At 38.8% G+C, this 13,694-nt stretch overlaps 1 protein-coding gene and 1 pseudogene across 1 annotated transcript; both read left to right on the forward strand.

Annotated features, from left to right (window-relative positions):
- The first annotated feature begins 1,767 nt into the window (after nt 1-1,767).
- LOC110321444 lies at nt 1,768-2,469 on the forward strand (annotated as a pseudogene).
- A 5,462-nt stretch (nt 2,470-7,931) lies between these two features.
- On the forward strand, nt 7,932-8,885 carry LOC110338409 (olfactory receptor 51J1). Its single transcript, XM_021221773.1, is given in 3 exon segments — nt 7,932-8,232; nt 8,235-8,494; nt 8,496-8,885. Coding segments are annotated over 3 exon segments (951 nt in total).
- The last annotated feature ends 4,809 nt before the right edge of the window (nt 8,886-13,694 follow it).

Consider the following 13,694-nt stretch of genomic DNA (forward strand, 5'->3'; position numbering starts at 1 on the left):
GAGAGAGAGAGAGAGAGAGAGAGAGAGAGAGAGAGAGAGAGAGAGAGAGAGAGAAGGAAACTACAGAAAATGTATGATGTCCTTAAGCATTATAAGCAGGGAGAAATTTAGACTAAAACTATGATGAAGTGAGGCTGACAAGTATGAGTTGGAAGGAAATCTATATCCTGTAATATTAATTTTAACGAGACAGAACCTTGCGTGTTGCAATACTTCTATCAAGGAGCTCCTGACCCATTTCTGACCTTTACTCCTGAGAAACTCCAGGCACCTGGCTAGAGAACTATTATCTACCCAGTGGCCAATATCACTTTCTTGTGGCTGGTGACCACTGCAATTCGAAGTTTCATAACTAGACCTACCCCCTTAGTTTGTCTTAATAACATAATGATCTCCATTCACAGATTTTAAAGGTCAAGCTCAAAACTTACACATTCTAGAAAGCAGACGACTGGAATGAAGTCACCCACAAGTCAGTGCCTCAGCCTCTTTCCAGGACATTTCCCAGCATGCCAAGCTTCATTGTTTCCAGAAGGGCTTCAAATACGTGTTCTTCATCTGATGACAGAGGGTACATCATATGCTCAGTAGCAGAAGTTCCCTCATATCTCAGCAAGTGAGAAATCACCCCCATGCTGAATAGAAGTTTTCTCATATATTAGCGAGCAGAGTCACGTCCCCTCTTCTTGATAGATATTTTTCTCTTTGATGAGATAATTAGATCCACTGCCTTCTCAGGGATGGCTTCAGCGGTGTCAAACACACATTAATATTTTGTCCTCATTTCTGCTGAGTTGATTCAGATATGCACTCTAAAAGGTCTATATTCTTGCCTATCACCCCGCTCATGCGGTGAACCTCACAGTCCCGTGTGTAGACAACCAATGGTGGATAAATTTTCTGAAAGAATGCAATACTTGTCTGCACCCAGAAAAACTCCAGTGAGCAAAATGCTCCTTCCCATCAAGCATAGACTTGTTCTGCACCCGCCTCCACCTCTGTGTGCAAAGCACCGAGGGATCCTACGAGAGATACTGAGGAAGAGCTGAGCCCATCCTAGAGATGGTTTTTGCAGTAAAGGCAAATAATTCCGTATTCTCAAAGTTGCTTTGTCTGTTGTTTAAGTGGTAGAAATGAAATTTAGGTGTATTTATCACTTGCCCAGTTCTATATACAATTAAAGTCATAGCTCTTTTAATTCTTATCTCTATCCACCACTGGAAATTAAATACAAATATCCTTTAGTAGAAACTTACAGAATGCCTAGTCAATTAGTTTAATTAATTTTAGTCTTTCTAATGAATGCCTTCTTTCTCTAGAGAAAGGGGAAAAATGCATTCTTGAAATTATACACCATAAGATCAATTGGAGAAATTAATTTGACTTGAGATTAGTACAGTCTCTTGTCATATTGTCTTCTATATACATACCTGTTTGCAAATCACAACAAATTTTATATTGCACTGATGGTCACATTGAGTTGGTCATAACGTATGTGAGACATGAATTGGTAGACCATAACAAGAAAGAAAGAAAGAAAGAAAGAAAGAAAGAAAGAAAGAAAGAAAGAAAGAAAGAAAGAAAGAAAGAAAGAAGAAAGAAAGAGGAAGGGAGGGAGGGAGGGAGGGAGGGAGGGAAAGAAAGAAAGAAAGAAAGAATGAAAATCTGGTCTCCTTTCATCTACAATAAGCTAATAAGCTGCATTTTATGTCAGGTTATATCTGTGGCCCTGTCAAACCAAAGTCCCCAGACATCAAGCACAGGAAAATGTTCAACAGCAGTCAATTCACCCCAAAATATTTCCTGCTGACTGGTTTCCCTGGTCTGGAAGCATGGTACCCCTGACTGATCTTCCCATTCTGTTTCACGTATATTATAGGCATTGTGGGCAATACCCTCATTCTGGCTGTGATTAGAAAAAACAGTTCTCTGCACCAGCCGATGTTCTTGTTCCTGGCCATGCTGGCCTTCTCCGAGCTTGGTGTCTCTGCTTCGACCCTGCCCACTGTACTCAGAATCTTTCTGCTTGGTGCCAATAAAATCTGCTTTGAAGCCTGCCTTTTGCAGATGATCTCCATACATTCCTTTTCCATCATGGAGTCAGGAGTTCTTCTAGCCATGTCTGTGGATCGGTTTGTCGCCATCTACAACCCACTCCGATACACCGCCATCCTGACTCTGCACCGCATTGCTGGTACCAGTGTTACACTTGGTCTGAAGAGTCTGTTGCTCATGTTCCCCTTGCCTTTTCTCCTAAAGCGTCTGCCTTTCTGCGGCCACAATGTGCTCTCCCATTCCTACTGTCTGCACTCAGATCTAATCCAGCTTCCCTGTGGGGATACTCTGAACCCTTTCTCATCCCCATCCACATCCCTCACCTCTCAGCTTTCGTTACTGAAGCATTTGAGGAGAGAAGTGGTTATTGTCTTCAGTAATGTATTCACTGATGACCTCACCAGACTCCAATAATATATTGTTCCAATCCAACATGCTCACATGTATGGCCTAGTTAAAATAAGTGGCTAACAAAGTATTTTTTCACTTTCTCACTTAATTCCTAAGGAAATACTAAAAAAGAAAACAAAGAAACAAACAAAACAACAACAAAAATGGGGGCAGCCTGGTTTAAAAGAAGTAAACACTGCGACTTATTAATAAGCACTCATGGTCTTGGTGTAAACCTTATTTTCAGTGAACATTCCCAGAAATATTTGAGAGACTTTTGAATGACTCATACACAGTTTAATCTTAACCATAGATGGGTAATCTGTGGATGTACCTGAAGACTTAGAATGGTATATTTGAAGAGATTATTTTATTATATCCTGACCACAGTTTCACTTTCCTCTTTACCTAACCTCACTTCTTCCTCATACAATCCACTCCTGTTCAGTTTCTCTTCAGTAAAGACCAGCCTCCATGGATATCACCCAGTCATGACATATTAAGTTACAGTAGGACTAAGCATCAACTCTCCTATTAAAGCTAGACAAGGCAACCCAGTGAGAGGAAAGGGTCCCAAAGGCAGAAAACAAAGTCAGAGACAGCCCCTGCTCTCACAGTTAGGAGTCCCACAAGTCAATCAAGCTCAACAACTGTAATACATGTACCGAAGGCTTCCATCAGACCCATTATGAGCCCAAGATAGTTGACTCTGGGTTTTCTTGCGGTTTTCTTTACCTTATTGCCTCTTATAATCCTTCCTTGGAGACTGTTTTTAAATGGGAAAAGAATGTATGGAACATGTGTTAAAATTGCAAAGACCTCAAAGCATCTTATTCAATCTCACACTATATTAACTAACAGTGTTATTATTTGGGGGGGTAATGGCCAAGAAAATATTCAAATTCATAGGCACATAAAATTTAAATACTTCACCATTAAATGACTTAATAATTTGCCATAAGATGTGAAGGTAAATAATTTAAGCTGAAGATTTGAACATGGTTTTTAATATAATAAAGTATTTATATCTTAATGGCCTGTGGGTCCTTTTTCCATAGAGATAGTTCACTGCTGCTCATGACTTCTGATCTTTGCTAAGCCATCCATTCAACTGTGCTCCATCTCTGTCCCACCTATTAAACCCCCTGCAGTGAGGAAACCTGAAGAATGGAAACATTCTTTTCTCCCTTCCTCTGACACACTGAAATCCATGCTAACATCCCATCATTTACTTACTTTCTCTCCAGCTCAGATTAGGAGATCATAAGAAGGATAAGAATAAAGGTAGGCTGTATTTTTCTTTCATGACCTGTAATTTACTCCAGCGATCTATGTGTCTTCTTGTTGCTGCTGCTGTTGTTGTTTCTAATAATCTGTCCTGAAAATGAACGAATTGCAATAACTTTGTGAGATCTCCTCTCAGACAGCCATGAGCTTATACATCTAAGAGTTGAAAGAGAGTACATTTTACATTTGGATTTTTTTCCCTGGAGTGATTGTGCTCTGTCTAACCTACATGCCTAGTCTTGGGTACATGGCACTCACCAAATGCAAAGCTCTTTTCCCAAACTACGTAGTATATCAGACAAATTCCTATTTATCATGAGATCTGCACTGATGTGCTATTCTTCAAAGTGTTGTCTAGGTACTATGCCTGCATTGTTTATTCTTGTAACCACTTAAGTGTGTCACCTGAATATTTTGCTTCCTGTCTTCTTAGAAAACATCCCAGCATTTCCTTGCATTTATGAAGGAACATTTATTGGATGACCCAAATGATGCTCACATTTATGTCTCTCTTTGTAGAATACAATGTATCTTCTTCTCCAGTAGCACCTGTTGAGCACTTTTCTATTATCATTCCTACCCATCCACTGAATTCAGTTTCAATGTGGTCCTTAAAAACCATTTTTTTCCAGTATGATAGAGTTTGTGCCCTGAATCTATAAGATGTCAGAATACCTCATGTTTGCTGTGTTCTTATACTTATTAAATACTTTTTTCTAATTTCCCACCTTTTTCTAAGTCTCTCAGGCCACTCTTGATTTATAATAACTAGATTTTGCATATATTTGTTTATACCTATCATTTAAAGCATTTTTGCTAACTATACAACTATACACAGCCTCTTCACTCTTGTAAAACTAGTGGCACAAAGAGAACACTTCCCAAGCAATCTTAGTACATCTTATAACTGGATTATGATGAATTTATTTCAAAATATGTTTAAATAGTGTTTTATCTATAACTGATACAATAATTAGACAAACATATGATCTTTCAACATAGTTACACACTAGATGATTGAATCAAGATAATATAGCATATCCATCTTTTAGCGTTTCTGTGTGGTGATGGTATTCACAATCCTCTGCTGTGTATTTTAAAAGAGGCAATGCATTAAAATAGATAAATATTGTAATCCTACTATGCAATAACAGAACACCAGGATTTGTTCATCCTTTTTAAATATAAAATTATATATCTGATCAAACTCTTCTCATCCCCCTACCATTACCTTGCTTTCCTTAGCCTTTTGTAATTTTTATTCTAACTTTAATTTCTATATGACTATTTTTGGATAACATAATGTCCTCCAAGTGTTTGCTTTCATTTTTCATTGTAAGGATTTAAAATGTTCTAAGTAATTTCCATAAATTCTTTATTTAATCATCATATAAGATAACTAGATCCATATTCATTTTCATACCCATGTTTTATTTCCTTAGGGGCATCTGATAATTAGAAAACAGTATGATTACTTAGTAAGTGCTCTTTAGGGAACCTGACTCGTGTCTTTTTTACTCCACTGTTGCAGCTTCTGATTGGCTTTAAAAGATGCAAGACATCATTCTAGCCACAGATCTATGAAGCTAAGGATGGCATAGGCCAAGAACTTGTGGAAGTGAGCTTCTCTGGTCACATCCAGTATTAAGTGGTAAGTGCTCAAGCTTATGGTCTCCCAGCCCTGCATCCTAAAACAGCTTCAGAAAGATTTCAACCTCCATCCCTGGGCAGAGCTCTGTAGCTTTCTTCCTACTAATAGGCACCACTTTAGCTTCCTGAACATGTAAGATAGAATGACAAGAAAACTAAAGACGCCTATGGGAAAGTTTAAAAAAAAAAAAAAAAAAGCATCATAGGTCATAGGTTCCAGAAATAGTTCTTATAGTGTATCGCTTCTAGTATAATCTTCTAGTGTATCACACATATAACTCATGCATTTTATCAGGTGCTGATCTATCGATGAAAACTGTATGTTTTCTTGTTTCCCACATAAATGCAGTAATAGCATCATTCAGACAGTAATAGGAAAGAATAGTGTAATTAGATAACCGGGGATCAAGTGATCTCTCAGAGAATATTTTAAAAAGAAGATTGTGAGCAAGAAATACTAACATTTACTTGTTGCTAGAAGCTTATGATAAATATTCAGATATACTGTCTGAGGTAGAAAGTAATAACATTGCTGTCTTGAACAGTAAAGAAAAAATACACATACAAGTAGAAGAGGATGCACTTTACATAGTCTCTCCAGTTCCAGGACAGTAGGATACAGTGTGTCACATTCTTGTCTTTCTGTTGATATTTTCTGAATTATTATTCTATACTATGCTGCGTGTTTTTAATCTAAATGATCCCTTTTATCACCTCTCATCCTCTGAAACACATCCTAAACTCAGGAGAACAACTGTATTATGATGTCTTTCAAGAACATGTGCTACTGCATGACTTTGGAGACAAGAGAACAGGGATGAGAAAAAAACAAAGATGCAGGTGCATTAGAAAAAGACCAGCAGAGAATAAATGTCGGGGAAATTAACAAAAGAAGGCCCCTTGTTCCCAGAATCTACCAAGATTTGTCTGTTCACTCTCAGGTTTCTTGAGGTATGGCAGGCAAGATAAAGCTCCAGGAGGATTAAGGACTCAATAAAGCAAGTCAAGAAGAGCTTTCAATGCAGATTAATACTTGGTGCACTTAAGAAACTAAATGTTGAGGCTTGTGTGTGTACCATCACTTGCTCTGGGGCATTGATTTGCTCTGATTCTCTCCACCTTAAGCTGCAGACCAGCATGAATCCCACAGGTAGCAAGCTAGACACCCCGGCAGGATACACCTAACTTCATTTAACCTGGAAACTTTCTGCTGATCCTTCGGTCTGAGCTGAAATGGTTTTTTGTAAGTAAAGCTTTCTCTGACTTTTAAAACTAAATCAATTTCTTTTAGGACTTTCTTACAGAATCCTGAACTTTTCCATCCCAGAATGTAATATAACTGAGAATAAGGCTTCAGGATACTTTATGACTGTGTCTGAACAGCAGAAGCACATGTGTCCTCTGTTTTATGGCTAAAAATCGCAGAGATTCCTGAGTAAGTCCAGAACTCTATACTTTCTTCATCATATGTGGTGACTGGTAGAGAAAATGCCATTTGGTTATAGGCCAGTACTGAAGACAGAACTTAAAAATGCCTCACTTAGAATAATGAATTATCTCTATTGCAATGACTGTAATAAAAAAAAAGATACACACCAGAGAATTTGTAGTTTAGGCTTGTGTGTGTGTGAGTAGTTAAGCAGAGAGGGGAGAAGTGAGAGCGTGCATTCATGAATGAGTTAAAAATCTCCCGTGAGAAGCCCTTCCTATTCGCCCTGTACAGATGCTTCTGTAGTGCTGTACCAGCCCAGACAACATTCTGCTTGGAAAGTGGTTCTCATCTGACCACACGTTCTGCCCAAGAAAACATTTACTGAAAATCTGCTTAGACTATTAGTATTAGTGCTCTTGTGAGGTCAGTGGTGCTAGAAGATAAAAAAAATAAAATAAAATAAAAATTTAAATCCTGACAAAGAAAGTTAGAGGTCTTTTAAGACTGCCAGTCAAAATATTCTGGATGTTATCAACACAGTATTTTCATAAGCAGTAAAGTCCTTTACAAATAAGCTAACCTGGTTTCTGATACCTTCTCACTCACCTGGTCAATTGGACACAGTCTTTCTAGTTACTTGCTCCAGGCTGTATTCATTGCCATGACCTCAGCCTTACCTTGCTCCTCCATCATTCACTACCTATTCCTTGGGATTTTAAAAGTAGTTATCTTGTACTTAAATATTTATCAGTAACATCTATTCACCTATTGCAAACATTAGTCAATGTCTTATTCTGAGATTGCATATAAGTTGTCTCCCAAGTAGCATCCTCCAGGCAGGAGTGTCCACACCAGCACAAGACAGCACTTTTCTCCTTACCAGTTTGGATGCATACTTCTTCTCCATCTATAACTTCTTTGTGACAGAGAAAGAAACTCCTTTACAATGAAGACATCTGGATGAGAATCAACTGTCAATTTTGCAGAATAAGATCTTCGGTCACATGAATCAGTTTGTTTTCTTCTCTTTTGTTGATTCTCAATTATTTTTTCCCAACATAAACTCATGAGTTTGTGACTTTTGAGGTGGCACTTCCCCCTGGGATGAGATTTCAGCATGAAGAGCTCCAATAGCTCTTTGGGGTTCTTACCTACAACATTCATTTTGGTTGGCATCCCAGGACTGGAGACAGAGCACATCTGGATATCCATCCCCTTCTGCCTGATGTACATCATCATCTTCCTTGGGAATGGCACCATCCTTCATGTAATCAGAACAGATGCTTCACTGCATCAGCCCATGTATCTATTTCTTGCCATGTTGGCATTGGCGGAGGTTGGTGTCTCTGCCTCCACTCTACCAACTGTGCTAGGTATCTTCCTTTTTGATACTTCAGAGATTACCTTTGAAGCCTGTCTTCTCCAAATGTTTTTCGTCCATTCTTTCTCCATTATGGAGTCAGCTGTATTGCTGGCCATGTCTGTGGACCGCTTTGTGGCCATCTACAGCCCACTACGTTATACAACTATCTTGACACTGCCTCGAATCTTCGGCACAGGAGCTGTCATTGGACTGAAAAGTGTTATACTAATGGCCCCATTGCCTATACTGTTAAGGAGATTGCCCTTCTGTGGCCACAATGCCCTTTCTCATTCCTATTGTCTCCACCCCAATCTTATCCATCTACCTTGTGGGGACATTTCTATTAACAATATCTATGGACTTTTCATTGTGACCTCCACTTTTGGGCTAGATTCATTGCTCATTGTGGTGTCCTATGGGCTTATACTCCATACTGTACTTGGAATTGCCACTGGAGATGGGAGGAAGAAAGCACTCAACACATGTGGCTCACATGTCTGTGCTGTGCTTGCTTATTATGTACCAATGATTGGCTTGTCTATGGTACATCGCTTTGCACATCATGTGTCTCCTCTGCTACAAACCATGATGGCCAATGCTTACCTCTTCTTCCCCCCTGTCATCAACCCCATTGTCTACAGCATTAAAACCAAGGAGATCCGTCGTGGCATTGTCCGAATGCTGTCAGAGAAGAGGTTCAGAGTTTAGTGGAAGATGTTAAAGCCGAGGGATGTTTAGTTGGTTTCTATCATCATGCGTCATCAGCTTATTGCTATATCTGATGTAAACTTAAAACCCAATATCTAGCAGCTAGGTAGATCGTCAGTGATAAAAGATACACACTTCTCTCATACAAAACCCATGTTCTGTTTCCAGCACCAACAATAGGCACCTTACAGCTGTCTTTGATTCCAAGTCAAAGGGTAACAGACTCCTCTGGCCTCAACCAGCATATGTAATTCAACAAGACACATACACATAATTAAAACAAAATAAATATTTCTTCAAAAGCCCAGTGTCTAGTAGAAGGGAATTAGTCTGCTTCATTAACAAGAATGATATGACAAGTAGATGTAAATTGTGTGTGTGTGTGTGTGTGTGTGTGTGTGTGTGTGTGTGTGTGTGTGTGATAGATCAGTTCACAAAATCAATGGTGTTACATACCATGTCATGTGGCATGCACGCCTAAATACATTGCTTTGTAAAGCTGGGGCAGAAATGCAAGAAATATTGTTTCTTTAAAACATCTCATTCTTCAAGGGAAAATAAAACTGACATTTGAAAGATATCTGAGAAACCTACTGTACTCCCTACACCATGAAAAAAGGAAATAATCAGTGTTGCATCTACTTGAATCTCTAAATTCCACAGTAGGTAAACTGATCCTTGAATTCCAGTCTATCCAAAGAAGTTCCCCACACAGATGTAGATGTGCCATTTTCCCAGCTCTGCCAAGGCCCCACATCAGGGATCTCTACAATTACAAATCCCACACATTATACAGGATATTGATGTTGAACCACACAGATGCAAAGAAGCAAGCTTCCTCTTTATATACTCTTTATATTGTTGGATGTGATTCTACAGAAACTTTGAAGTATTAACATGCTTTGGACTCAATGTTATTGAGGGACAAATATATAGTAGATACGGTATTCTTCTAGTGATTCCTTACAAAGTTTCAGGTAGTGTTAACATAATGTTTATTCCTCAGATAAATATTCTAGTGCTTCTGGCTGCCCTATGAGAGGCTCCACCAAATAGCTGACTCAGACAGATGCAGATGTCAACAGCCAAACAGTGGATGGAGCTCGGGGACTCTTAAGGAAGAATAGGGGAAAGGATTAGAGGTAGACCAACAGAATCAACTAATCTGGATCCTTGGGGTTCTCAGAGACTGAACCACAAACCAAAGAACGTACTTGGACTGGACCTAAGCCTCCCTGCATATATGTAGCAGATAAGCAACTTGGATTCATGTTCGTTCCTCAACAACTGGAGTGGGGATGGTTCCAAAGGCTGTTGCCTGTCTGTGGGATATGTTCTTCTACCTGAGCTGCCTTGTCTGGTCTCAGAAGAAGGATGAATTTAGCCCCACAGAGACTTGATGTGCCTTCTGCCGGATACCCAGGGGCCCCTCCCTTGCAGAGAGGAAGGGGAGGGTCATGAAAGAAGGGATTAGGGGAGGGTATGACTGGGAGAGGGGCAGTGAGTGGGGTTTGAAGTAAATAAGTAAAAAAATGAATAATAAAAAATGTTTAAAAGGTGAACTAACATTGAATAAAAATCTAATACTTAGGGCTGGAGAGATAGCTCAGTGGTTAAGAGTTCCTGAGTTCAATTTCCAACAACCACATGGTGACTCACCGCCATCTGTAATGAGATCTGATGTCCTCTTCTGCTGTGTCTGAAGACAGCAACAGTGTATTTATACATATAAACAAACAAATATTTTTTAAAAAAAAAAATCTAATACTTCTTAGTATCTTTCTCAAGCATATAGAACAAAGAGCTACTGTTGTCCTCTAGCTGAGCCGGACCTCAGAATGAAAACTATTAACACAGCATTTGTCAATGGAGCAAGAACTCAAACACCTTGCTCTTATTATAATTCAGCCAAATAGAATGTACTGAACACAATTCTAGAACATCAAGATTGAGCAGTGACAAAAAGAGACCAGGTTCCTTCACCCACGGAGCCAAGCAAGTATTTTCTCCATATATTTTCTGTCTGTGCCACATTTTGTATATCCTAGAGCAAAGCTTAGAATCAATTTTAGTCAGAACTTATAATATCCTATATATGCATAAACACAAAGTAAGCCTTTGGATATGAATTTTAAACATTTAAAATCTTGCTTCCATGTTGCATTTTAAGGACTGTGACAACTGAGAAGGATTTCCTGGAGAAGTTATACCTGAGGCCTGAGCGCCAGTTTTCATTTGCCATGCTTACATACACTCCGAACTAGGAATCTGTAGTTGCTGAAGAGTACAGACTAGACTCACAGCCACTGTCTGGAATGTGAACTCAGTAGAGGACAGGGATTTAACACTGTAGGGGGAAATCAAGCTGACAAACCCACAGGCAAGACCTTTCCATAGAGAATCAGAGCAAGAAAGATAGGTCATTTCCAAGAAAATAAGATGGAATATTTTTAGGGAATCTAAGAAAAGTATTCCACATTTAGAAGGATTCAAAGACGATGATGGGGTCAGGTTGTCAACAGTCTAGTAGAAAATGAAAGTCTTAACAACTCACTTCCAATTCGGAAGATTGATAACTATACAGGCCCCTCACTAGGAATACCCTGTGGAGAGCTCTTGGTACTGCTTCAAGGATATTGGCAAGAAATTGACATTGGGCTAGGACAAGGAAGTATGCTCAAGATCTTGATCATCTTGGTAAGTCCCTGAATACAGTAATCATGGGACTTTGTTTATTGCCTTGTTTGTTCCTTAACTATTTTGTTTATGCTTTATTTATTCCCTGACCTAGAACTGGCCCTATTCTTTGCATGTACTTTGAATGGTATAAAAGCAGACTGGAGAAAAATAAAGGTGGTTCAGCACTGGTTGGAGTGATGTTATAATGTCCTCTAATAGTCTTTTCTTTAATCCTCACTCTCTCCTTCCAGACCCTGTTGACAACTGAGCTGGCTTAATCAATACCCCAATATCTGAGCCTGCTGACACTTTGAGTGTCTTAACACAGATGCATACCAAGCGTATTTATTTTTTGTTTACAGTTCAGTAATTCTGTTTTATCTCTCCAAACATCAAAGAGCACTTCAAATTATTATATTTCCGTATGTGTGTGTGTGTGTGTGTGTGTGTGTGTGTGTGTGTGTGTGTGTGTGTATTATATGCATCTCAGGTCTATAATCATAAAAATAAAAAAAAAATTTTACAGTGAACATCTACATCTCAGCTTAGAGCCACTGGCTGGGAAAAATGTAGATTAGAAAAAGTCTTACAACATCTAAGAATATAGCTCATTTGGTAGAGTGCTTGCTTACATGAAGTCCTTGGTTTACAATCTCCTCCAACTTATAAAATGGGATATGGTGGTGCAAACTTAGGCAAAGGAAGAAGAAGCAAAATTTTATGGTCATCTTCAGCTACAGAGAAAACTTGATACCAGTCTGTACCACATAGAACCACCTAAAATACTTAACAAATAAATGAAGTTACACAAAAATCCTAAGTCAGATATCCCTAGGTGACACTTGTCACAGCCCCTTCACCCTGAAGAGAGAGCCATCCTTTTTGAGGGAGAAATTAAGTACGGCATATTGAACAACTATTTTATGCAGATCGCTGTAAAGGAAGACTCATTGTCCTCCTCTGCAGTTTTCCATTAATAATGTGTGTTGTCCTTGACTTGATGCTTTATGTGCCTGTATGTCATTGAGGTCACTCATAGTAGGAATGTGAAAAAGCTTTGGCATATATTTTTTATATCTCTGTGTTTCATTAATTGAACTCGGCTATATAGGTTTTCAGGGTATCTCTTTCTATATAAGTCTTATAAATAATATTGTATTCAAATATTCTCAGACATATGTGTCAATTTTCATATAATCAAAGTTCTCATACATTTGTGTCAGTTTTCATGCTCAAAATTTCTCATACATGTGTGTCAATTTCCATGTCCAAAAATACATTTGTAAATTTAATTTCTTGAGAAGGAATTGCTGAGTGAAGACTTTTAAAAACTTAAAACTTTGATAGGCAAAGCATTGTCATTACCACCTCCCTACCCAAAGATGTCATGCCCATTTATTTGCCAACCATAGTCTTACTATTCTTGGGTTTGCTCATATAACAAACATGAAGCTATCTCTCAATTCCATTCCACTAGTTATTGCACTTAATGTATAAAACCTATGTGAACATGATTTTTATTTTATATACAGTCTCTTCATGCCTGAGGAGAGATCCTACCTTCCTGGAGAGGAAGCAATGTGTGCTCTATGTCACAACTGCTCCCTGCAGGCCACTGTGAGGGGACAACCATTTGCATAAAGACTTATGAATCTCCTGGGAGACTTGGACAACTCTTAGTCTGGTTGTATTGAAGACATGACAATGTCAAAGGGTAACTTATTTCCAAAATGGACAGTCCTTGAAACCAGAATAAGAGGGAAACTAGCAGTGACAGAAACAAACCTCCATTAGAATATGGGCTAGGTCATTCTCACTTAACCTCAGAAGATCATCACATTCCCAAGTGCCAGCTTCCTCATTACATACACACAGAATGCTTAAGGAATGCTACTGAAGACTGTGTTTGCTGACACTATTCAGTTTCCTTTTTTCAAGATAGGAGTCTGCATTCATTGAAGACAAACTATTTCTTATAAGATATCTTCTTTATTTACATTTCAAATCTTACCCCTTTTCCTAGTTTCCCCTCTGAAAAATCCCCTATCATCACCCCCTCCCCCTATTCCCCAACCCACCAACTCCTGCTTCCTGGCCAAGTCATTCCCCTATATGGGGATATAGTACCTT

The sequence above is a fragment of the Mus pahari genome, chromosome 1, assembly GCF_900095145.1.
Source record: "Mus pahari chromosome 1, PAHARI_EIJ_v1.1, whole genome shotgun sequence".
Taxonomy (NCBI): Eukaryota; Metazoa; Chordata; class Mammalia; order Rodentia; family Muridae; genus Mus; species Mus pahari.